General features: G+C 41.2%; 1 protein-coding gene across 2 annotated transcripts; it reads right to left on the reverse strand.

Moving 5' to 3' along the window:
- Nucleotides 1–315: 315 nt before the first annotated feature.
- LOC120020691 (myosin heavy chain, fast skeletal muscle-like) lies at nt 316–21,111 on the reverse strand. 2 transcript variants are annotated; one of them, XM_038964398.1, is made up of 40 exons: nt 21,066–21,111; nt 20,707–20,934; nt 20,242–20,385; nt 19,878–20,034; nt 19,654–19,681; nt 18,529–18,637; nt 18,310–18,402; nt 18,087–18,147; nt 17,464–17,562; nt 17,014–17,117; nt 16,484–16,622; nt 16,140–16,258; nt 15,832–15,981; nt 15,572–15,742; nt 15,041–15,344; nt 14,824–14,888; nt 14,643–14,730; nt 14,409–14,526; nt 14,105–14,228; nt 13,509–13,645; nt 10,936–11,191; nt 10,501–10,743; nt 9,981–10,157; nt 9,737–9,882; nt 9,472–9,562; nt 8,734–9,123; nt 8,486–8,612; nt 8,183–8,301; nt 7,851–8,047; nt 7,543–7,726; nt 7,245–7,410; nt 5,419–5,543; nt 4,784–5,092; nt 4,386–4,589; nt 4,153–4,278; nt 3,858–4,028; nt 3,454–3,558; nt 3,254–3,349; nt 769–900; nt 406–426 (listed from the first exon to the last, which is right to left on the reverse strand). In XM_038964398.1, the coding sequence occupies exons 2-40, from the start codon at nt 20,920–20,922 to the stop codon at nt 406–408; spliced, it is 5,811 nt and encodes a 1,936-aa protein (XP_038820326.1). In that variant the 5' UTR covers nt 20,923–20,934; nt 21,066–21,111. The 2 variants fall into 2 exon arrangements, with proteins under 2 accessions (XP_038820325.1, XP_038820326.1); XM_038964397.1 differs by lacking the exon at nt 21,066–21,111 and having other exon boundaries at nt 316–426; nt 20,707–20,922.
- Between the last annotated feature and the right edge of the window lie 6,235 nt (nt 21,112–27,346).

The following is a 27,346-nucleotide window of genomic DNA, read 5'->3' on the forward strand; positions in this document are numbered from 1 at the left end:
TGTCAATTGTAAAGTTTTTTTCTCAAAAAAATGTCTTTGTTATCTGTCAGACCCCCTAGAAGACTAGCTGTTGCCACTTGGCTAATGAGAATCCCAATCAATCCTAAAGGTCTATGAATTTGATAGTAGTTACATTTCTCCAGCCTCATCCCTCAGCTGTTTACAAAAAACAGGTGAAACCTTAAGTTTGTTGGGGTGACCACATCGTTATTGTTGGAATCCCAGATTGCACCTTAAATGAAAGTACAATATGTGTATGATATGAAACAGCTGTTCGCTGAGTAATGAGTCCACAGTCACAAAGGAAGTGTATGTAGGCCGACATGTTTTTAATCAAAGCTCATTTTCACCATGAAAATCATATTTTATGCAACACGGGAAAATGATGTAAGACTTTGGTCTTGTTTATTCAGCAACTTCTTTGCCCTGTAAGGAAGACAGAAAGAAAATAATCGGTGAGTATTAATAATGAACATGCAAAATATATGAATATCTGTACAGTTAGAAATAATGTAATGGATGAAGCATTAAATGCTCAGTGTTAAGCTTTGATTTTCAATTTTGAAGTACCAACTTAGTAAGTACCAATCTATTATTAAGTACCAATCTATTTTTGCCCTACCTGAAATGTGCTTCTTATAGATCTTAAATACATTTTAGTGAGTGTAAAAGGTCAGTATTGACCTCTGAGAAGACTATATCATAGGTGGTGTGGTTGTGGCCATATCTGAACATGAGTCAGGTATAGGTTTAGCAGCAGCTCCGTACCTTTCCAGTGTCGCGGGCCTTGGCTCTGAGCTTGTTGACTTGAGTCTCAGCGATGTCAGCACGCTCCTCAGCCTCCTCCAGCTCATGCTGAACCTTCCTGAACTTAGACATGTGGCTGTTGGCTTGTTCCTCCTGGGTGAGGAAAAGAGAAGGAGAGTGTAAAATCAGCATTCAAAGTTCGAAGCTTCAGGTAGCAAATTAATATAATTATTTCTTGAGGTATTTTAAAGTACTTTTGTTGTTGACAGATTTAGGATAGCAATGTATATAGGGAGATAGATGATCCAGCAGAGAGAATGAGTGGTGAAATGAGGGATCAAACCACTGCCTTCAGGGGTGTTCAGTGTCTTTCATAAGTATTCACACCCCCTTAGATTTCTTCACATTTTATTGGGTTACAAATTCAGATTAAAATTGATTTAAATTTCAGTTTTTTTTTTCAATGATCTATACAAAATACTCTGGAATGTCAATGTGGAACATTTAAAAAGAATTTATGAAAAATAAAACACTAATATATTTGGACTAATTTGTATTCACCCCCCTGAGTCAATACATGTTTTAAACATCTTTGGCAGCAATTACAGCTGTGAATCTTTTTGGGTAAGCTTTCTAAGAGCATTGTACACCTGGGTTGTGCAATTTTTTTAAATCTAAATGTGTTTATTCGCAGAAATGCCTTCTGGAACATGTGAACTTTCATGTACCTTAATAGCAAACTTCTATATGCCATCGGTAAATACAAATAAGTTGTTAAATTACGAACCTAGTTGGTTTAGCCACGGAAAAAGGCAAGGGAACCTTCCCGCTAGCCATGATTGGCTGAGATTATGGATGGGCTGGACATGCTGAGAGATGAGTTCTGATTGGTCTGCCATGTAGCATGCTTCTGTCTATAACATGAGCTGCTCAGTATGTGTAGATAATCCTCGCTACTGTGGCTTTTTTGAAAGATATAACATTAGCCATGGAGAACTGCAAAAAGTGTTGCTACTGCTATCAACAACATTGCTGTCCTTAACCTAGTTGGTTATCTTTAGCTACCTGCAGATTCATACTACAGCATGTCATGCATGGTGGCTAGCTATGACAATCAGTTTGTATTGATAGTAGTATGGGTTGGGATTATGGTCCATTGTTTAGCTAGCTAGCTAGCTACATGTCTAAACAAAAGACTCCACTTCGCCAGAGGATTACATGACCCATCAAAATGAACCATGTGTGTCTCGGCGTGATTACGGCCATCTATTGTATTTCATGAACACGTGTACATGTCAAGGCAATAGTGACCACTTATCTTTTTTATAGCATAGGGGTTATGGCATTTCTTTCATATGACCCATCAATTTAGACAAGTACGTCTGGGTAAGCATCATCTACTAATTATAAAATAATTATAAAATATATTTTATCTGGACACTTTCTATTTTTGATATTGCTATATTGCAAATATGCAAGTAACCATTTCACTGTACCATTTACACCTTATGTAACCTGTGCATGTGACAAATAAACTCTGATTTTATTTGATATTGTCACGTTCCTGACCTGTTTTCTGTTGTTTTGTATGTGTTTAGTTGGTCAGGACGTGAGCTGGGTGGGAATTCTATGTTGTGTGTCTAGTTTGTCTGTTTCTATGTCAGCCTAGTGTGGGTTCTCAATCAGAGACAGATGGTAGTCGTTGTCTCTGATTGAGACTCATATATAGGAGGCTTGTTTTGTGTTGGGATTTTGTGGGTGTTTGTTACCTGTCTCTGTGTTTGTGTTCTGCACCAGATAGGTCTGTATCGGTTTTGCACATTTGTTATTTTGTAGGTTGTTTGTAGTGTTTCTCTTGTGTTTGTATTAAACATGTTTAACACTAGCCGCGCTGCATGTTGGTCCTCTCCTTCACCCCTGGAAGAGAACCTTTACAGATATAGTGTGTGTTTACCAGAGACGGTAATGTGAAGAACAACATGACCAACACCAAAGTCAGATTAGGATATAGGCCAAGGACTAGATAAAGTGTGTTTTTACTACTACTTTCTGCTACTACTTTTACCACTTTTAGTCTTGAAATCTTTGGTTGTTTACTATGAGGCACATTGTGTGATTCAGGGGTGGTCGCACTACCACTAGACCAGTCCCCAGTATAGTACTACCACTAGACCAGCCCCCAGTACAGTACTACCACTAGACCAGTCCGCAGTACAGTACTACCACTAGACCAGCCTTCAGTACAGTACTACCACTAGACCAGCCCCCAGTACACTAGACCAGCCCCCAGTACAGCCAATGAATATTCCTTTAAGTTGGTGACACATAGAGATAGGGGGCGCTCAGTGATGTGCATCATTTCTTCAGCAATAACTTGCACTATCAATTGAGTCATTGTTGACTGATGCGCAGTAGTAAAACTTACTTCAACTTTTAATGTCTACTAGGGAAATAATATGTTTTTGAATGTATGCTTTCAAAGTATTTGACAAAGTATGTGACTCACCGCTTCCTCAGCCTGCCTCTTGTAGGCCTTGACTTTCATCTGCAGCTTATCTACCAGGTCCTGAAGTCTGGCAACGTTCTTCTTATCCTCCTCGGTCTGTGGGACAAGATCAAAGAATCAATGGCCAATAGTTTTATACGAAAACCTGTCCGTGTTAGTGTCAAGTTTGGGAAGAAGGCACTTTCTGACTTCTCTGTTACCTGGTAGGTGAGCTCCTTGACTCTGCGCTCGTACTTGCGGACTGCTTTGATCGCGTCTGCACCTCTTCTCTGCTCAGCCTCCACCTCATTCTCAAGCTCACGCACCTTTGTGGAAGAAATTAACACAGGAATTTGTTTGAGGTGGTGAAATCAGACGTAACAAATCTTTGTAAAAATAGAGGTATATTATTCTACTCAGTCAAGGAGGCACAATTGTTTTCTGCACCTATCTACTTTACCAATTGTAATTGAAGGGATCTGTAATGATAACAACAGCTTTTCATTATCTAGGTGGGTTATTGAGAGAAAGTCATTACACAATGCTCCTGTGTATTTGCATGATTAAATACATTTCCAGCAGTTAGTCTTTCAATCCACCTTAATCCACCCTGCTGTTAACTCACCCTGGACTCCAGTTTCTGGAGCTGCTTCTTGCCTCCCTTCATGGCCAGGTTCTCAGCCTCATCCAGGCGGTGCTGCAGGTCCTTGACTGTGACCTCCAGGTTCTTCTTCATCCTCTCCAGGTGAGAGCTGGTGTCCTGCTCCTTCTTCAGCTCCTCAGCCATCATGGCCGCCTGGAATCGTAGTTTGTTTCATTAATGTCCCTCTGATGACTTTGTTGTGGTAAACCATCCCAGCTACCATTGGCCCATGGATACAAATGAAGTGAATGTAATTGAATAGATCATAAGGACTCACGTCAGTGATGGCCTTCTTGGCCTTCTCCTCTGCATTCCTGGCCTCCTGGACGATGTCTTCGACCTCTCCCTGCACCTGCACCAGGTCAGACTCCAGCTTCTTCTTAGTATTCAGAAGGCTGGTGTTCTGAAGGAGTTAAAACAATTTTTTTGACTATCAAGAGAACTTTCAGGTCACAAGGCAGAAATGGTATCCCTGGTTGAGTTTCATTCAAAATGGATTTTGACCCATACCTGGGAGTGCAGCAGTCCAACACGCTCGCTGGCGTCTACCAGCTCAGTCTCAGCCACTTTGCGGCCTCTCTCCGCCTGCTCTAGAGCAACTCTCAGCTCCTCGATTTCAGCCGCCATCAGACCGTTCCTGCGCTCCACCATGGCTGCCTGCTCCTTCATATCATCTGCGACTCGGACAGCATCATCAAGGTGCAATAGGGCATCCTGGGGTTCACAATGACATGGGTTCATTAGGACTTGTGGAAGTAGAGGTGATTGGGTCATTGATATAAATGCTCCTTGGTAAGAATTTCCCAATATCCTTACATTTTTACAGCATATTAGTAAACGCTATTCAAATTCCTCTGTGCTATTATTTTCTACAGATTCACCAACAAATCTCTCCCCAGTCCCTTTACCTTGAGCTGTCCCTGAACGTTCCTCAGCTGTTTCTGGGCCTCAGCGGCCTGCCTGTTGGAGTGGCTCAGCTGGACCTCCATCTCGTTCAGGTCTCCCTCCATCTTCTTCTTCACCCTCAGGGCATCATTCCTGCTCCTGATTTCAGAGTCCAGGGTGCTCTGCATGGAGTCCATCATCCTCTGGCTGTTCCTCTTGATCTGCTCCATCTCCTCGTCCTTCTCAGCCAGCTTCCTGTCCACCTCACCCTTGATCTGGTTCAGCTCCAGCTGCACTCTCAGAATCTTGGATTCCTCGTGCTCCAGTGTTCCCTGGACAAAGAGAAGCAGTCAGGCGAATTGTGTTCAATACATTTGGATGTGTATAACACAAGGAATTAAATATATATGACTACAATAAACACCAATACAGGGATCGTGGGTCTGTAGCTGGAGTTGGCTAGTGTACCACTTTAGTTGTATTGTTTGTATATTGTATTTTACATTTGTGTGACTGTCCTTCTCTATCAGTGTTTTGTTATTTGTTGTGTTTTGTGTTTTTTGTGGACCCCAGGAAGAGTAGCTGATGCTTCTGCATCCAAATAATACAAATGATCAAATTAACACTGCTTATCCCATCAAACAGCTGTAGTTTGTACCTCAGCCTCCTCCAGAGCTGTCTGGATCTCAGACTTCTCTGTCTCCACGGTCTTCTTGGCCTTCTCCAGCTCATGGATGCTCTTGCCAGTCTCTCCGATCTGCTCAGTCAGGTCACCGATCTCCTCTGCACACACAAACACAGGAGCAGTTTAGACTTGGGAGATTTTCAGTGGGTATTGCCAATGCAACAAAGTTGACATTGAATCATAATAATTAATTCATTAATCAGAATATCATATGATCTTGCAAATCTAACTGCCACGTCTTCAGCAATATTAATGCAGTTTACACAGTTTTAAAAACCTAACAATACATTCACAGACTGTGTGCCCTCTGGCCCCTACTCCACCAGTACCACATATCTACAGTACAACATCCATGTGTACATGTGTGTATAGTGCATATGCTCTCGTGTGTGTGTGTGTGTCTGTGCCTATTTTTGTGTTGCTTCACGGTCCCTGCGGTTCCATAAGGTGTTTTTTTAGTCTGTTTTTTAAATCTAATTTTACTGCTGCATCGGTTACTTGATGTGGAATAGAGTTCCATGTAGTCATAGCTCTATTTAGTACTGTGCGCCTTCCATAGTCTGTTCTGGACTTGGGGACTGTGAAGAGACGTCTTGTGGGGTATGCATGGGTGTCCGAGCTGTGTGTCAGTAGTTCAAACAGACAGCTCGGTGTATTCATGTCAATACCTCTCATAAATACAAGCAGTGATGAAGTCAATCTCTCCTCCACTTTGAGCCAGGAGAGATTGGCATGCATATTATTAATATTAGCTCTCTGTGTGCATCCAAGGGCCAGCAGTTACTGTACTAGCTGACGTGTATAGTTTGAGTTTCCGCAAACATAGATACAGTAGCTTTACTCAAAGCCAGTGGCATGTCGTTAGTAAAGATTGAAAAAAGTAATGGGCCTGGACAGCTGCCTTGGGGAATTCCTAATTCTACCTGGAGTATGTTGGAGAGGCTTCCATTAAAGAACAGCCTATGTGTTCTGTTAGACAGGTACCTCTTTATCCACAATATAGCAGGGGGTATAAAGCCATAACACAAGTTTTGCCAGCAGCAGACAATGATCGATAATGTCAAAAGCTGCACTGAAGTCTAATAAAACAGCCCCCACAATCTTTTCATCATCAATTTCTCTCAGCCAATCATCAGTAATTTGTGTAAGTGCTGTGCTTGGTGAATGTCCTTCTCTATAAGCATGCTGAAAGTTTGTTGTCAATTTGTTTACAATAAAATACCATTGTATTGTCAGCCACAATCTTTTCAAAAAGTTTACTAAGGGTTGGTAACAGGCTGATTGGTTGACTATTTGAGCCAGTTAAGGGGGCTTTACTATTCTTAGGTAGCGGAATGACTTTTGCTTCCCTCCAAGCCTGAGGGCACACACTTTCTAGTAGGCTTAAATTGAATATATGGCAAATAGGAGTGGCAATATTGTCCGCTATTATCCTCGATAATTTTCCATCCAATTTGTCAGACCCCGGTGGCTTGTAATTGTTGATAGAGAACAAAAAAGCATCACCTCTTCCACACTAACTTTACGGAATTGATCATTACAGTGCTTGTCTTTCATAATTTGGTCAGATATACATGGATGTGTAGAGTCAGCATTTGTTGCTGACATGTTATGTCTAAGTTTGCTAATCTTGCTAATGAAAAAAATCATTCAAGTAGAGTTGGCATAAATCTTTGGATTGTTCAAGTCCAAATAATAAAGTAAGTATAATACTTTTTATAAAATGGTGTTGATGATTCCCTCCATTTTCAAAACACTAGTCAAACATGAGCCCAAAAGAAATGCTGTCAAATGCTCACGTTGCAGGTTCTTGTTCTCTCTCTTCAGAGTCTCCAGATGATCCAGAGCCTCCTCGTAGGAGTTCTTCATCTTGAAGAGTTCAGTGCTCATAGAGCGAACCTCCTTCTGAGCTCCTTCCAGCTCAGCCTGACCCTCCTCATACTTCTGCTTCCACTCTGCCAGAACCTGGGAAATCAATGGGATTTTCATTACGTCTTGATGAAGAGTTTTGAATCAGAAAAATGCTACAATTATGCTACAATAGATCATGTAGCAGACAGAAAATGTCACTCTAGGTTGAGGATAATTCATTTTCACCTTGTCAAAGTTCCTCTGCTTCTTGTCGAGGTTGGCGGCCATTGCGTTAGCTCTCTCAACGTCAATCATGAGGTCCTCCACCTCTCCTTGCAGCCTCTGCTTGGTCTTCTCCAGGGAGGCACACTTGGAGTTGGTCGCCTCAATGGTCTCCTCAGCGTCCTGCAGACGCTGGGCCAGCTTCTTCCTTTTGGACAACAGAGTGTGTACAAATGTTAAAATACATAGCGAAATAATAATTTCTTAGAGCCCCCTACTGCCCTCACCATCCACACCGAATATTTGAGTTTTTGCTGTTCCGTGCAACTCACTTGGCCTCCTCCAGCTCCTCCGTGCGCTGGATAGCATCAGTTTCATACTTAGTCCTCCACTGAGCCACCTCACTGTTTGCCTTGGACATGCCGCGTTGCAGCTCTGCCTTGGCCTCCTGCTCCTCCTCAAACTGCTCTCTCAGGAGGTCACAGTCATGGCGGGCAGACTGGACACTGTGGGCCAGTGCATTTTTAGCCTGTGAGAGAGAAAAGTGAAAGACAAAGAGAGATAAGAGAGATAGTTAAACAAATTACAGTAAAAGTCTCAGAGGGTGGCGTAGTCACTGTCTATATGAAGATCTAAACTCTGGAGTCCGTTTTGAGTCCCTTACCTTGACCTCCTCCTCAATCTGCCTCTTCAGCTCCTCCACCTGCTGGGTGAAGGCCTGTTTGCCTCTGGTCAGCTGAGACACCAGGGATTCCTTCTCCTCCAGCTGGCGGCCAAACTCACCTGCAGGGACAGAGGGACATCTTGTTAATTGGGTCTCTGTTCTCTAAGATTGAAAATTGATTTTAAGGTATCATAGGGCAATGTTAGGTGTGAAACTGTGGACTATACTATGTGAATACAGCCCCCAATATATGTGTTTTATTGAAGAAATAATTGGATTGTTGTTCATTGTTGATGATGGTACCATTTTCTGTCAGGAGTCTGGCCCTCTGTCCACCGATGTCGTTGATCTGGCGAACATTCTCCTCATTCTTAGTCTTGAGCTCACTCAGCTGGTCCTCAAGAGTACGGCACATCTTCTCCAGATTGCCCTGTTAGTGAAACATGTTCCATCAGTACTTTATATATGAGACTCCTGTCAACTTCAGTTCACTTGAATGGTAATGTAGTTGACCCTCCTCAACACTGCTTGATCAAAACATCACTACTCACCTTAGACTTGGCGATGGCCTCCATGTTGCTGGAGAGGTCATCAATCTCCATCTTGTACTCACTCTTCTCCTTCTCCAGCTTCTGCTTGACGCGCTGCAGGTTGTCGATCTGCTCCCCGAGCTCAGCCACACTGTCGGCCTGCTTCTTGCGCAGAGCGGCGGCTGTGGACTCATGCTGCAGGGTGGACTCTTCAAGATCACGACGCAGCTTCTGGAACTCAGCCTCGCGCTTCTTGTTCATCTCAATCTGAGCAGAAGTGGCGCCTCCGGCCTCCTCCAGCCTCTCGCTGATCTCCTCAAGTTCCCTGGAGAGATCGGCCCTCTGCTTCTCAACCTTGGCCCTGGCAGCACGCTCAGCTTCAATTTCCTCCTCCAGCTCCTCAATACGTGCCTAGAACAGTGGGCAGGAGCACGGTTGATGAATACTACAATACATAAAACAATAATAGTATACATTTTTGAAACAACTGAACCAAATAAATAATAAACAAATTAATAAGAATTTGTATATTTTTCATAAATGTTAAATTAAAATATTTTTAAATGTGTTCATACAAAGCCAGTTACACAAATATATTAAGTAGATAGTGTCCCATGCGGGAACCAAAACTACAACGGTAAGAAACCACATCTTGCAACCTTCAAGCCACCAGGAGAAATGTGTGCTACCAGAATATTTGGGGGGGAAATGTTTCAGGTATGTGCTTTCCTGCACTGGAGCTGAGGTCCTGTACTGTACCTGGAGTTCCTTGATCTTCTTCTGTAGCTGAGCTCCCAGAGACTGCTCATCCTCAATCTTACTGTGGAGCTGGGATGTCTCAAACTCCTTCCTAAGAAACACAAACACGTCAATTTTCTAAGACGTTTTGGGTTCAATAGTGTGAAGAGAGAGTATTGTACGAATCACATGTAAATGTTAATTCATAATTACAAGAATTAAACAAGAACAACCGTTCTTTTGCTCAATATTGCAGGTAAATCTGTAGTAATTTGTTTTTGCTTACTTCTTGATTTTCTCATCAGACTGCTGCTTGTCATTCTCCAGGTCCATTAAGGACTCCTGGGCCAGTTTCAGATCTCCCTCCAGCTTTCTCTTTGCTCTCTCAAGGTCCATACGGACCTTCTTCTCTTGCTCCAGAGAACCCTCAAGCTACAACATAAAAATAGACATGTATTGTTCAAATCTAAACAACAGAAGATAATAACATCTTACATACTATCACGGCCAAAATGTCAAACTCCACTCACGTCGTCCACTTGCTGTTCCAGCTTGGTCTTGGCCTTGGTCAGAGTGTTGACTTTGTCCTCCTCTGACTGCAGGTCGTCCAGTGTCTGCTGGTGGGCCTCTTGGAGGGCTTTCTTCTCCTTGGTCAGCTTGACAACGCTCTCATCCAAAGACGCCATCTCTTCTGTCAGGTTTTTAACCTGAAAACGACCACAACAAAATGTGTCTTTGTTCACTTCACCATAAAGGGGAGATTTAGTTTCATATGTTTTGCATTCATTTAATTCAGATTAGAAATGTGTCAACAAGTACTGTTCTATAGATTCAACACTAGGTGGCAGTGTACTCCATGCCAGTGTACTGAATGGAAGTTATAAACGAGGGGCAGCTGAACATACAATGAATGTGGGGAGTACCACTATTCCACTATTTTGTGTCTTCATTTTTCCGCCACCCACAATACATCTGGAATTCCATTTCTGTTGAGCTATGTTTTGAGTTGATGATAGTTTGGGTTATACTGTCTATTGTAAGACACAAGACCTTGTTTTCAGTGGCATGCTTCTCCTTCTCCACTTTGGCCAGGGTGAGCTCCAGGTCATCAATGTCCTTCTTCAGCTCAGAGCACTCATCCTCCAGCTTCCTCTTCTTGGCAGTCAACTCAGCATTCATCTCCTCCTCATCCTCTAGCCTCTCAGCCGTCTCTTTGAGTTTGGCCTCCAGCTGGATCTTGCTCTTGATGAGCCCCTCACACCTTTCCTCAGAATCGTTCAGACTCTCTGATTCCTGATTTCAGAACAGGAGAAAAATTTGAGGACTCATGTTGTTTATCAAAATATAGACTTGGTTTAGTCATAGAGGTCAGAGCAAATCAACATTCATGAAATATATATTTAACATGGGCAATAAAAAAATGGTGCTCGTTTGTGTATTCATGTGTATGAAAATATGATCTTATGAGGATCATTTCTCTCTCACAGATGCAACTTGGAGTGACAGGTCGTTCTTCTCTTGCAGAATGGACACCATCTTCTCCTCCAACTCCTTCTTCTTGGCAAGAGCCTTGGCCAGGTCTGTCTTCATCTTGTCGAAGTTCTCCTTCATGTTGGCCAGCTCCTTCTCAGTCTCAGCGCTCTTCAGCAGGGGCTTGATCTTGAAGTACACCTTCATCCATGGCCAGGTTTTCACATTCATGAATGAACGGATGTTGTACTGGATGGTGAAGATGGCATCTCTGGTCAACAGAAAGGATAGAGTGGCATGGTGAGTGACAAGGCCCAGTGCAGTCAAAAACATGATTGTCCTGTGTTTTATATATATTTCCACACTATGAGTTTGAATAATACTGTGAAATTGTGAAGAATATGATAATGCCCTTTCAAGTGTAAGCTTTGTTTGAAAAGATTGCCTGAAATTGGTGGGATGTAAACTAGTTTATAGACCAATAAGAAAGAGCTTTCCAAACCCCTCTGCCAATAACAGATCGTTTTCAATTTTCACCTCCCCACTAAGACCACTCCCAGACAGTCAAAGATAAATTCTTGCTTGAGAAATTGCTCTTTGCTAAGAAGCTTTTTTTTTTTTTTTTCAATTAAAATCTTCGTACGGTCCTTAATTGTTACCCATAAATGACATGATATTGAGACAGAAACGGTTGCTTTGGACCTTTGAAGCTACATTCAGGGATACAAGGACTTACAGCTTAGCTCATGAGACATTTTATATTCTTTAAGAATTAATGAGTAAATCCTTTTATTTATTTATTTATTGTCCTATCACGACTAAACAGTCCCCAACCCTATATCCTAGACACCCAACTGAGCGACCCACACACTAAGGAGAAGTCCTTATCTGTTTTATAGGCCTACTGCAAGTAACCTACCCATAGCTGAGACAGAAAGATAAACTTGGTCAGAGACAGACAAAAGCAGCACTGCCCCATCAGGAGTCTGAGCCTGCCTGGCAGGGTTGGTCCAACAAAGCCAAAGCCCCCGGGTAGGTGAGCATAATATACAAGGAATTTTCTCAAAGCTGCTAATGAGAACCTTGACGACCTCGTACCTAGCCGATGGGAATTCCGGTGGAGAACCCCACCTAGGTAGTGGCAGTGCTGGCAACATTAGCAGCAGTAACCCATGGGGAAGGGATCACTCTCGGACAATCAGAGAAGGGGCATAATAATCGAATGGTCTGACTGCATCGAGGTGCTTGGTTAAATGGTCACAGCAGGGGACCTGTGTGTGTGTGTGTTTTGGGGGATAGGGGTGTATCCGAGCTCCATCAGACATTATTTAATCAAATCTCCCCATTCTTGCCCAATTTGGAATGCTTTCTCAAACCGCTACTACAGTATATGCTCTCAACCAAATTCACTTCTCAGAAAGTATTAAATTGTCAAGAGGAGGAAAACAAGGTTGTCCATAATCGGCATATTTATTATGGCCATGAAAATATTAGCTATTAAAATCAGATCGAACAAAAATCCAGGGCTAAAAAGGTGTCATTGTACGCTGATGATTCGTGTTTTCTTTTAATACAACAATTTGGATGAGGATACATCATTTTTCTAACCTCTCTGGGTATTGGATCTACACATTAACGTGTAGTTTACCAATAAAAAGGTCAGACGTTGAAGTGGACATACTAGGTATTTATATCATGTAAGAAATAAATTATCTCACTACAACACATTTGAATAGAAATTAGATACTATTTTGCTACTATGGAAAGGACAACACCTCTTTTTTTGTGGAAAAATCACCCTGATTAACTCTTTAGTCATATCCCAACTTACCTATTTGTGTATGGCCCTGCCTACAACTTGTTTTTAAAAATTATATGAGCAAAAAATGTTCAATTGTATTTGGAAAGACAAGCCAGACAAAATTAAACGAGCATATTTATATAATAAATATGAATTCAGAGGGCTGAAATTATTAAATATTAAAGCATTAGAGCATTGTTTTTGGTCGCAGGTTCAGGAGTGGCTGAAAATGTGCAACATTTACTTGGAGCTAACTCTGCAAATAGCACTGCTGGGAGATTTAAAAAAGTCATAGTCAATCGATCAATAATAAAATAATACAATCTGTAGAAACTATGAGAAGAGAAAGGTTCAGGACTATGTGAAACTTCACACCACAGTTGAAAAATATATGGCTAACAGAAATCCAATGAGAGGAGGGATGCTAGGGTTAGAAAAGAATAAAGAAGCTAAATATATATATATGTTTAAATATATATTATATATGGGGGATTGGAAATGATGTAGACAATTACACTAATGGAAGCCACAATCTGCAATATTAAAGCTGATCTACCCCCCCCCCCCCCCCCCCCCCCCAAAAAATACAAAATAATGAATGGGTAAATATCACCAATATAAATGACAACTGAACAGCTTTGCCAAATCCCAAACTGCAGCACTAATAGAGCATTATAGACCTACTTTCTCTTTCTGATCAACTCACAGCATATACATTATGTGATCATAATGCATTACATACAGCAGGTCCACAGAAAGCTTTGCCAAGATGTCTACTCTTCCTCACCTCCTCTCCATCATCTTGGTGAACTCTTTTCTCATGAGGAATCCACGGCTGAGAGCCTGGACCATGCCGATCAGAACAGCCAGCTTCTCATCTCTCATCTCCTCCAAGACACCCAGCAGACCGGCTTTGAAGAACACCTGAGACACAGGTAAACATGGCCGTTGGAACCACAGTCAGATGGTGACAGATAGAAAGGGTTGGATCAAAACAGGGGAACAACACCTCTAGATTCATTTGAACATAAACATTGCAATGCTAACAAACAAACCATAGGATAGCTTGTTTAAAAGTTGTAAGTTCTTGCAGAGTTGTAGATGAATAATGTACACAGATACAGATAACTGAAGCTATACCACTCTAACTCAATGCACATGATAATGAGTTGAGTTTCTATACTTGTATGAATTTGAAGAAAAAAATGGTACAATGTTTTTCCATCTTTTGAAGAAAGAAAAAAAGGATGGTTAACCAACTGGTGAGATGTTTTTGTTATATACCTGACATTGACACACCGGTGCGTCAAACGACTCTAGGAGTTTAAATTATCATTGAAGTTAGTTTTTGTTGTCAGCTTTTGCTGGGGGTATTTGACTGACCTTGGTGTGTCCAAACTTGTAATCATCGTGATTTATATCAATGGACCCAAGCAGCTTCTCAGAAGCCTTCTTGTTGTCCATGAACTGGCCCTCGGGGATGACACTGGCATTCAGTACTTTGTACCTGAATGAGGAGACAGTTTTAACATATGTCAAGTTGTAATAGGTTGGTTATATTACATAAACGCTAAGCCTATTCTGATGCTGGGAAAACCCTTGGAGCAGATCTTTCTGTGGTTGTGTGTGTGTTGTAAGTTGTGTGTGTTGTGTGTGTAGGTTGTGTGTGTGTGTGTTGTGTGTGTACCTCTGCTTGAAGTCAGCATAGATGATTCTGCTGGGGAAGCCCTTCCTGCAGATCCTGATCCCCTCCAGAACACCATTACACCTGAGCTGGTGGATAACCAGGAAGTTCTGCATCAAACCTGGAAAAACAAACCAAGTCTCTTTAATACTTATTAACAGACTAAAGGATTGGGCTTGTTAAGGTTACTCATACTGTATAGATAAGATGTAATATTCAAGTCAATATTTCTTGTACCTGGAGTCTTTGACTCGTTGGGGATCAGGCAGCGTACAAAGTGAGGATGAGTGCTCCTCAAATTGGTCATCAGCTTTTGTAAGTTCTCCTGGAAGAGGATTACAAACCATGTTCTCAGAAATCATTTATGATAATCAATGCACCTTTTGGAGGACTGAATATAGACATTTCAATATCTCACCCTGAACTGGGAGGACACAGTCTGCATGGAACCACCCTTCTTCTTGCCTCCTTTCTTGGTTGTATCTGTTCAAATGTGGATAAGTTAAAGATCATTAGAAATGAGATAATCAAATGCAAATACTGCCAATGAGACTGTGTAAAATAACACCTCTTGACTTTAAAAACAATACGGTTCTGAGTTGTAACAAGTGCATTTGTTGTGATGCTAGTCTTACCCTCAGGTGGTGCAGCAGGGTACAGGGTAGCCATCAGTTTGACTGAGGACTTCCCGTACATCAGAAGAACTGATTCGTTCAGGGGGTCCTTGTTCTTCTCCAGCCAGCCAGTGATGTTGTAGTCCACAACACCGGCATAGTGCACCAGGGAGAAGTGGGCCTCTGCCTTGCCTTTGGCTGGCTTGGGCTTCTCATATGCCTTGGTTTTGCCAAGATGCTGGTCGTTCAGCTTGTTCTTGAAGGTAGTGTCTGAAGCCTTGGGGAACATGCACTCCTCTTCAAGGATGGAGAAGATGCCCAATGGCTTTACAAAAAGAGATGGATATCAAATGAGTGATTTTACATTTAGGATCACATGTATTCCTTTAGCAAACATCATTTTATAGGATTACATTCATTTAGGGGGACATCATAGGAAACATATTGAGTTCTCAACAGTCAGATATGTTGTACCATTATGATAATATCTATCAATGCGCTCCCTATGAGCTTTGCTGTTGTGGTCCAGTATAATCCTTACAGACAACTGACCTTCTCAATAAGCTCAATGCAGGCAGCCAAGTCCATGCCGAAGTCAATGAAGGCCCAGACGATTCCCTCCTTCTTGTACTCCTCTTGTTCCAGGACGAACATGGTGTGGTTGAAAAACTGTTGCAGTTTCTCATTGGTGAAGTTGATGCACAGCTGCTCCATGCTGTTGTACTGTTGATGGAATTTCAGAAGGGATCATTTCATCAGACTGTAATCCCTCTCAATCACAACTAATTGTCTTGTTCTGGTCTCAGACTCACATCAAAGATCTCAAACCCGGCAATATCGAGCACACCGATATAGAACTGCCTTGGATTCTTGGTGTCCAACATCTCGTTGATACGGATGACCATCCACAAGAACATCCTCTCGTAGATGGACTTGGCCAAAGCCATGACTGCATTATAAACCTGCAAAGATAATACCTCAAATTAATACATGAGGTACTGACCATGTCCAGTGATAAGGTTGGGAAAAACAACAGAAGTATTTTTAAAAAGCAATGCAATTGTCCCCAAAATAATTCAGATAGTAAGAAAATGTTTGATGCTGTGTTTAACCGCCTTACCTGAGGCACAGTCTGTCCCTTGGTCACGTACTCGTTACCGACCTTCACTCTGGGGTAGCACAGACACTTCAACAACTCAGCTGAGTTCAGGCCCAGCAGGTAGCCGATTTTATCAGCCACTGGAGAGAAAACAAACAACAGATTTCTTGTTTCTGATGTCACACTGACAATATTGTTTGGTCAACTCTTTTGATTTTAACCCACGTATATTATTCAAAATAATTTCTGGGGTTTTGAGTTTGTATCTCCTGCCTGACTTTCATGTGGCACTGTCTGTCTTACGTGCTTGGGACTGGGAAAGGGACTAATGCTTTCCATATTTTATATCTATGAGTGGGACTCACCCTCTGTGCCGTCTGGCTCGGCCTGCTCCTCACGCTGCTTCTGCTTGAATTTCAAGTTGCCATGGTGCATTACAGCTCCTGTCAGCTTGTAGATGGCCATTTTCTCATCGTTAGAGAATCCCAGGATTGTAATGGCATCCTGGCATTAAAGAGGAAGTACAACAGTGAAGAACTGAACGGTAGTTTACTCAGTTACAGTTCTGTGTTCAGTCCAGAACAAATGGGATGGTTAGAATTAACTGGCTTCTCTGTTCCACATGATTGCTCTTGGCCAACACACTAGTATATGACAGCACAACAAGAGTTTTACACAGTTCCACAGGGCGCTTAGAGGCAGTCTCTTGTGGAAGTCTTACAGGTATGTGCCTCAAGGTGAAGTGTGAAGGCATGACGAGTGGCCTTGAAGCACATGCCTAACTAACACAAGGTGCCCAGCTGCTATCAAGCAGGATTTGGACTGTGCATTCAGTGTGTATTGTGGTCCTACCCATTCCATATCTAGAGTTTGGTTCACACTTTGTATCACTCACATCGGTGGCATCCAGCTCGACCTTGTCGTCGATGCTGGCCACACTGATCTGACCCTGGCTGATCATGGGGAAGTCGTAAGGGTTGGTGGTGATGAGCGTCATTTCTGTGGACAACAGAGAATGGCTTGTCAGTTAAATATCTTAGAATTCTGCTGTCCTACCTTTACAGTATCTCTCCCTCCTTTACTCAATAGATGGACTCAAGGATACATGCAGTATATAATACATAGCATCAAAAGGGGGGGACTGAGGCTCCTGGACTAGTGCATCACAGTGCATTACTTGATCTTTCCCATGAAAGACCTTGAAAGACCTGACCCATGTTTAGATGCCTTGTTACCTTGGATGTACTCATTGTAATAATATTACCAGTGTTGACTAGGAAACATTTGAATAAGTTCCACAGATGGAGGTGTGAATAATTTCACCTAAACCTTTACTTTGCCTTACCAACTAGCTCAGGTTTGTGGTTGGTCATCATCTGGTAGAAGATATGGTAGCCTCGCTCAGCGGGCAGCTGGAAGGCCACTCTGGACTTCTCTAGCAGGTCTGAGAGAGAGCGAGTGAGAAAGAGAGAGAGAGATATGGCGAGAGAGAGAGAGAGGGAGAGAGAGAGATTACATTATGTGTGATGATATGATCTCCCCAAAATGTTGTGCGTGAATTTAAAAAGATTCTCCGGTACTTTTGTATACGTCATAGCCAGTAGTTCTGAAAGTAGTGCTCATGGGTCAAAAGTGGTCCCTGACAATTACGTACTACCTCACATAGGTGCAGATATGAGGCACCATGTCATTGCTCTATCTTTTGCTCTGCTGTGAGTGCAACTTGCTAGCTGTCACTCAAATGGTGAAGGGCTGAAGCTCTTTGGCTGAAACTTGAAACACTAAGGGGGCTGGCCCACACAACTTCCAGAAAACATTTCATGGCTAATTAAGGTAAGAGAGATTGTGCATGTATGAACTACATATTGACACCTCTAGCCCAAAGCGGGAGGTTGATACTTGCTAGTCTTCAAAGTGCCACAGCATGTCTTTAAGGAAAGCATTGAGAAACACGGAAAACCAACTCACAGGTCTCAATATCAGCTTTAGCCAGTTTACCACCTTGGAAGTGAATCCTGATGAATTTACCCTGTAGTAGAGCATGGGGGATAGAAATAGGTCAACTAAATACATCTAGCATTTTACTTTGATAAACCAGTTTGTTGGAAAGCTGATGATACAACTATAGTGAACTACTGACATTTTCCCACCCAATATAAGGTAACTTCCACAGTAAATTCTTCATACTTACGAAGCGAGACGAGTTGTCGTTCCTCACTGTCTTGGCATTACCGTAAGACTCCAGCAGAGGGTTAGCTGCAATGATCTGATCCTCAAGGGACCCCTGATTGAGACAAACATAAGTTGCTCAGAAACTAGCAAACACTTCTCTTAAAACAGTATTCACCGCTTGAAAAACAAAGTTTACACAGCACACCAAACTGAAATATGTTATAAAAGCACAACCAACCTGCATTTTGGTGGGGTCTACTTCCTTCTTGACACCAGAAACTGCAATGGTGGCGAAGTACTGGATGACACGCTTGGTGTTGACAGTCTTTCCTGCACCGGATTCTCCGCTGGTTTATATGACAGATGGGTTTAAGTGTCAGATTGTTTTTTGCTAATCTGCATTGACAAATACACTGTTCACCTGTTTTCTAACAAGAGTAAATTATTAACTAAATATTTCCACTCATTGGCTCATTATAACGCACAACCTAATCCGTTCATAATGTAATGCAAGTGTCGCTTCAAGTGATGTAGGACCTGATGTCAGTAAGGCTGGTTTTCACGGAGGCGTTAAGACCCTTCCTCCTCCTGGATACTGAACAAAAATATAAACGCACCATGGAACAATTTCAATGGTTTTACTGAGTTACAGTTCATGTAAGAAATCAGTAAATTTAAATAGATGAATTAGACCTATTCTATATCCTAATCTATGGATTTCACATGACTGGGCAGGGGCGCAGCCATGGGTGGGCCTTGGAGGGCATAGGCCCAAACACTTGGGAGGCAGGCCCACCCACTGGGGAGCCAGGCCAAGCCAATCAAATTGAGTTTTTCCCTACAAAATGACTTTTTAACAGACAGAAATACTCCTTAGTTTCCTCAGCTGGTCTCAGAAGATCCTGCTAGTGAAGAAGCCGGATGTGGCGGTCCTGGGCTGACGTGGTTACACGTGGTCTGCGCTTGTGAAACCGGTTGGACATACTGCCAAATTCTCTAAATCGATGTTGGAGACTTATGGTAGAGAAATGAACATTAAATTATCTGGCAACAGCTCTGATGGACATTCCTGCAGTCAAAATGCCAATTGCAGGTTCCCTCAAAACATCTGTGGCAATGTGACAAAACTGGTGTGTGACAAAACTGCACATTTTTATTGTCCCCAGCGCAAGGTGCACCTGTGTAATGATAATATTGTTTAATCAGCTTCTTAATATGCCAATTTGGTCCCATTCTTAATATTAGACCAACACTTTACATGTTGCATTTATATTTTTGTTCAGAATATTTTCATCACACCCAAGTCACACGACATACCAGAATAGAAACACTTTCTCAAGTGAAATGATAGAAAACAACTTACGTAATCAGGACGGACTGGTTCTCCTTATCTGGAACCAAAAAACATGCTGCTTATTATAATCAATCAACATTAGGAGTACATCATTGTATTCATAAGCATCATCATGAATATCGTTTTGGAATAATTTCCATTCAAGGATAGTGAAACGAGAGATTCCCAGCAGACTGTTCTAACTTAGACTAGAAGACAGTAGATTCCATCCATTTCCCCATGAGAGCTCGTACCAATCATCATGAACTGGAAGGCGTTGTCAGAGACGGAGAAGATATGGGGTGGAGCCTCCATCCTCTTCTTCCCTCTGTAGGCGTTGACAACGACTTCGTCGTACACGGGGAGCCACTTGTAGGGGTTCACCGTGGCACAGAAGAGCCCAGAGTAGGTCTGGATGAAAGGGATCCAATTAGGCGATTAGCAAAGTCAGATTGACTTTTACCTGGATTTATGTGAGGATGTGGGTGTACTATGGTATACTAATGTGGGTCTACTGTATTGGTATGTTTTGGTTTCTACTGTTCATTTATGTGTAGTACTGTTTGTGTGTATTTATTAGGTTAATTTACAGTGTGTATGTTTATGCAGGTTTCTTACATAGATCATCCATGCTGCATAACGCTCTTTGAGGTTATACAACACAGAGGCTTCATTCAGGTAGGTCATCATGGCCATGTCCTCAATCTTGTCGTACTTCGGGGGGTTCATCTGGTAGATGTCTGCTTCTTTGAACTCTTTATCCTGAAACAGTCAGAAATATAGATTACACACGGATCAAACTGGACATGACTCAATGCTTTTTGCTGATTAAAATACCCACATTTAATCAAACTACTTTGTTATAACCTACTGACAAATACATGTGATTCTTGACTTGTCATTATCAATAATTTCATGCCAATTTTAAATAGCCGCAATACAAGTGTTTTGTTTGAGGGTTATATTCTGCTTAAAAAAGAACAAAGAAATGCTTCTTAATCTATTTTTGTTACTATTTTCATATTGGCTTTTGGAATGTTTTTGATAATTTTTTTACTTCAATACTTTTCAGATAAGACTTACCATTGTAGTGCCGTCAGCATTTGTGACTTTGACAGTACACTTCCCCTCTGTCCTGCCAGTGATCAAACCCTTAAGGTACAGCTCCTTGACGTCTGTCACATAGCAGGCGTTCTTTGAATCAAAGGGTGCGGCTTGTGCCTCAATCCTCTCCCTCTCGGGTTTACGAAGGTACAAGGCAGCCTTGCCGTAGATTTTCATCTCCGCGTCCGTACTCATGTTGACGGCTCACTAGGAAAGAGATGAAACAAAAAACAGGATTGACTCTGTGGTGCTTCCTCCACAGTCAAGAGAGTGAGCGATACTATATCTCACACAGAATATTTTCATCACTTTTTATGTGAAGACAAACCATGTCTCACCTTCTTTTTTCCCTCCTACAGATGTATTTGTACGTCTTGGAGGACCCTGTGAAACATTAGGGTGTTGTGAATACGCACAAGTCTAAAGCCTTGTAATTTAGCCCCTGAAGGGTAAGAAACATTTTGAACGGCATCAGTCAACTCCATCATTATAGTCCTATTCAACTACAAGTAAAACCATACACTTTCATTTACCTAGTTTCAATTCACTTTACATTCTCTCAAGGATTCTAATAAATAGCCCTGAAAACCCAGTTACATTCTAGACCACCCCCTCAATTTACAAAAAGAGTGCAGAAATACCACATTTGACTGTGAATGAAAGTTATACTTTACAATTTAAGTAAAACACATGTAAACTAAAACAATTTAAATCAATGCCACTTGATTGCATATTGTAAAATCTTACAAAAGACATGTAAAGAAAAAATTGCAGAATTCAAACAATGCAGTTAGCTACTGCCTTAGATGCAAAAGTGAAAATATGAGACTGTATGTACACACTAAGGAAGTGGAGAGAGTCTTACCACAGAGGAAGAAGGTATCTATCTGACTTATGAATGCTGGGGCCTCAGCCTCCTTATATCTGGTTGGAAGTGCCAACCAAGCAAAAGTTAATTATGGACCACTCTGGTAAAGGAAATGGATTGGATGTGAGACCTCCGTGTGTCTGTGTCTCTCTAGTCCCACCCACTTCGAGGAGCACCACACTCCTTATTCTTTTACCAGTGATTGTTCTAGACTATTCTGAGACCTTAAGGAGGATCAGGTTGCCTACTGCAGGAATGTCTACAACTGACATGTCCATCTAACTTGCTACTAGAGTAGAGCTCTGTGGCTGACCTTGAGCTGCTGTACATACTAAACATGTACACACTGTAATTTACATAAATACAACACAATGCTTTAGTTTAGAACTTGACCTACTGCTTCCATGTAAATCTCAGACTGAGAAAAATGTGATCTCCCGCTATCTGCAAGTTTGGCCAATGGCATAACACCTTATTGACATGTAAATTCATCCAACCAATCTGAATACATAAACGTTAGAATACATACTTGTCTTTAATATAATATAATATTACATTTCACAGAATTTACGTAAATGAGACATGTCATAACTAATAATTATGCCAATGTCAAACGTTTTATTCATCAAATTGATTCCAATATTACTTTCAAATGCCCCTCAAATACTGTAATGGAGTGTGTCCATGTTGCCCCCACAACCACAGTCATAATTCTTTATATAAAATATAATCTGACCTTATTTAGTTGAATATCAGTAATTAATTAATCCTTATCAACAACTATATAATATATATTTTGAACCTCTCCTCACCTCATGCTGACGGAGTTGGCCGTTACCTCTTTTGCTTAGTTTGATTTATGACCCTGGTGAAACCATATTAAATAAATATTTGAAATCTAGAACAGGCCCATTTAGGCTTTTATATAGCTTATAACACTGTAAACTCCAGTGTGTAGTTATTCATCTACATTATGAATGAGATGAAGATGCCGCAGGCGCTTAAAACAGTCCAGTAGGATTCTTGCGACTTAAGGTTAGAATTCCTATGGCCCATAACACTGGTACACTATTTCATGACTCTTATCCACTCATATGGCTGAGAGAGGTATAATATAGCTGCCTCAAACTTTTATGACACTCTGAAGTAAATCGCTTAGCAGCTGAGCTGGCTTCAATAAAACTGATATGAAATGAATAGGGGTAGCACTTAATACCAACATTTGTAATAAAGAATGTATCATGTATTATTCAATTGTTTATTCATCATTTATTAATCATTACTCACACATGTTAGTAAGCTAGTTATTCACACATTTATAAACCAATTTTAATGTATTTAATAATGATTTATAAGATTATTCATAAGATGTTAAATTAAGGCATGTCATGCCCTGACCTTAGAGAGCCTTTTTTATGCCTCTTTTTGGTTTGGTCAGGGTGTGATTTGGGTGGGCATTCTATGTCCTTTATTTCTATGATTTGTGTTTCTATGTTTTGGCCGGGTATGGTTCTCAATCAGGGACAGCTTTCTATCGTTGTCTCTGATTGGGAATCATACTTAGGTAGCCCTTTTTCCCACCTGTGATTGTGAGTAGGTATCTTTGTTAGTGGCACTATAGCCCTCGGAAGCTTCACGGTCGTTTCTTTGTTTTCTTGTTTGGTTGGCGACACTTCTTCCGACGGCCGTCCACTTCTTTCGACGGCCGTGACAAGGCAGCTGTAAACCTGTAAACTTAATCATTAGTTAAGTCTTCTTGCAAGGCCTTATCAAAAGGCTATTTATACTTCATAAATACTTTATAAAAGTAAAAGTTTTGAGTGTAATTTCTCACAAAAAGATGGGCAAGCCATAGGTACAGATTCCAGCTATACATGTGTTTTGAATGTTGCCATAAGTGGTACTAAAACACTTGCTTAAAGGTGTTATGAATGGTTTCACAAAAAGCTTATGAATTTTTTATTTGACCTTTTATTTAACTAGGCAAGTCAGTTAATTAAGAACAAATTCTTATTTTCAATGACAGCCTAGGAACAGTGGGTTAACTGCCTTGTTCAGCGGCAGAACGACAGATTTGTACCTTGTCAGCTCGGGGATTCAATCTTGCAACCTTTCGGTTACTAGTCCAACGCTCTAACCAGTAGGCTACCTGCTGCCCCATGTATAACCCCTTCAAATAAAGTGTTACCAAAAGAACCACTAATCCTGAAACAATTCATTTGTTTCTCCAAATTGGATATTACATTTGAGATGTATCTTTAAGATTTGATGTACTAATGTGATTTGAATTTGTTAAAAGACATTGGTTCCTGGTATCAAATCAACACTTTTTTCAAGTCAATAATTTTACAGCTTTTAATATCTATGGTATATTTTCTGTGAAACATCTGCAATCAATTGTTGTGTAAAAGTTATTTATTTCCAATTGGTTCAGATGAATTAATGTGGCATTCTGTTCAGATGCAGAGTCTCATTCCATCCCCCTACTAGCAAAATGAAGATGTCACAACGTTCTCCCAACTTATTAGCAACAATGTGACAATGTCATGTATTAATAAAGTCACTGTTGGAAACATCATAGGGGGCGCTGCAGGAGACACATGTTGAGTAGGCAAGGCAAACAATCTTTTAATTTCTTAGGCTATGCTATTCTCATCTCTGCAGTCAAGGCGTATTGTTTAAAGCCTTTGAAGTGATTGAGTATCGGCCAACTCTTCCAAACAGCTGCCACAACATATTTTCTAGACACATTTGTGGGTAGAGAGAGTCTTCGTACCATGCAGATTATTAAAATGGAGTTCAAGGTATTTTAATGGGTATGTGTGTAGATATTGTACATGATATTTGACATTTGTCATTGTATCCGCAGGACATTTTTCTCTTAGATCCACAGTTGGGTATAAGCTTTCCTTAGAATCAGTTTAGCAAGTCCTCAACTTAACCATTACGGGGGAAATTACAAAACAGATCTTAGATCAATGTAAAAGTTGTGCTGTAGATGAATGCAGTGGACCAAGCCCGGGCCTGGAGAGCTGCTGGCAGTGAGCACAGGCTTTTTTCACTGACACACCTGATTGGTTCGAATCAATACTATGAGGAGTTGATTCGCTGAATCAGCTGTGATAGAGATGACACACCTGATTGGTTCGAATCAATACTATGAGGAGTTGATTTGCTGAATCAGCTGTGATAGAGATGACACACCTGATTGGTTTGAATCAAGACTATAAGCTGTTGATTCGCTGAATCAGCTGTGATAGAGCTGACACACCTGATTGGTTTGAATCAAGACTATGAGGAGTTGATTCGCTGAATCAGCTGTGACAGAGCTGCTGTGGAACAAAAGTCTGTACACCTTGCTGCCGTCCAGAACCGTTGCAGAACCCTGATGGTAACATCATAAGGACATCAATGATATCACAGAGTGGCAAACCCTGATGCTATTGTTAACAGCCAGCTGTCCAGAACCGTTGCAAAGCGCTGATGGTAACATCACAATGACATCAAGTATATCACAGAGTGGCAAGTAGCTTATAGTGTTTGACTAATAATAGAAAGTTTGCTAGTTCTAATCCCTGAGCTGACAAGGGTTTCTCAGGGGTTAGTTAGGAAGAAAAAAATTAACATTTCTAATTCACAAATGTAAATCACCCATCACAATATACATGTTTAAATCAGACCAACTCCTTGAAGTTTGCAGTTGTCTAAAAATACAGTAATATACTCACATTTTTACCCTTAAGCGTGTGTACATTACTGTATTTTTACCTGAGATATTGTTTTTCTACAGGAAAATTACAAATAAATAGCTGGAGTGACTCTTTAAGGGTGTTGTATCTCACAAAGTCGTGTTATTGTGACAGGCATGAGTTGCCTGCGAGTCCTCAGCCATTGGCTTACAACAGCGGGTTTTTTTTGTAACGTGATTTAATCCATTACAATGTCCCCCCGGTAAAGGTCTAAATTGGGATGTATAATGTCACATGCAGTGGCAGGGATCCACATAACAGTCCTGGTATCCTTTTGAAAGACTTGGAGTGGCCAGAGCAAAGGGCTCAGGGCTCAGAACTTATTTTCCATGCAGGCCACATATCTCAGTGGTAATACAGTAGCCAATGTCAGCCAAAGTGAGGATAGGGTTGACTAAAATGGTCCAAAAAAATGGTGCTGTCCTACACCGGATTCCTCCTGTGTTCCACAGGCTAGGTTGTCTGAGCTTTACTTTTACAACAAGTCTATGAAAGGATGACATGTCTAATTAAAAAAATATTGTTTAAAAGTATAAAGAAATGAATCGAAATGTAAGTTATTGTGTCTTTTAGAAAAGATTTACATCCCCATAACCACCCAATCGAACAGCTCTGTTAAACCTTTGGGGAAACAAACCGTGTTTGTAGAGCAAAGCAGGATTATTTACCAGCCCTATCAATGACCTTGTCTTCAATATGGCCATATTCACAAACTGGGTGTCAGGATTAAATGTAACCACCACAGCACAATTGTTTGGCACTGCTTTATTTACCCCCCCCCCCCCCCCCCCCCCCCCCCCGCCCCGTGTCACAGTGATGAGTATAAAACCAGAACTAATGCACCAGTGGGATATGGTCATATACAGACTAGATGTCAAATACGCGCTTCTTTTTTGGACGGCTATATATTTAGCCGTTCACATGTAATGACAACACAGATCCTTTTAAAGACAGGACAAGTTCCTAACAAAAGAGAGCATTGATGAAAGCGGTAATCCCATCCCCTCCCCTCAAGGGTTAGGGTTGTCCTGCAGCTGTTGAGTGTACATACATCTTGGGTAGCAGGAGACTGGTCCAGACCAGCCTTAGGAAAGAGTGACATCACAGTCCCCTAGAGCAGTGGTTCCAAAACTGTGTACCAGTACCAGTCAAAAGTTTAGACACACCTAGTTATTCAGGGTTTTTCTTTATTTTTATTATTTTCTACCTTGTAGAATAATAGTGAAGACATCAAAACTCTGAAATAACACAAATGGAATTATGTAGTAACCAAAAAACTATTAATCACTATTAATTTTTTATTTTGGAGATTCTTCAAAGTAACCACCCTTTGCCTTGATGACAGCTTTGCACACTCTAAATAGTACCTGCAAAACACCAGTCTCAACGTTAACCGTGAAGAGGCGACTCCGGCACGCTGGCCTGATGACTTGTGAGGCGTCTGTTTCTCAAACTAGACACTCTAATGTACTTGTCCTCTTGCTCAGTTGTGCACCGGTGCCTCCCACTCCTCTTTCTATTCTGGTTAGAGCCAGTTTGTGCTGTTCTGTGAAGGGAGTAGTACACAGCGTTGTACGAGATCTTCAGTTTCTTGGCAATTTCTCGCATGGAATAGTCTTCATTTCTCAGAACAAGAATAGACTGACTAGTTTCAGAAGAAAGGGCTTTGTTTCTGGCCATTTTGAGCCTGTAATCGAACCCACAAATGCTGATGCTCCAAATACTCAACTAGTCTAAAGGCCAGTTTTATTGCCTCTTTATATCAGGACAACAATTTTCAGCTGTGCTAACATAATTGCATAATGATCAATTATACTTTTAAAATTATAAACTTGGATTAGCTAACACAACATGCCATTGGAACACAGGAGTTGCTGATAATGGGCCTCTCTATGCCTATGTAGATATTCCATAAAAAATCACCCGTTTCCAGCTACAAAATTAATTTACAACATTAACAATGTCTACACTGTATTTCTGAACAATTTGATGTTATTTTAAT

This window comes from Salvelinus namaycush, chromosome 25 (assembly GCF_016432855.1).
Source record: "Salvelinus namaycush isolate Seneca chromosome 25, SaNama_1.0, whole genome shotgun sequence".
In the NCBI taxonomy this organism is placed as follows: Eukaryota; Metazoa; Chordata; class Actinopteri; order Salmoniformes; family Salmonidae; genus Salvelinus; species Salvelinus namaycush.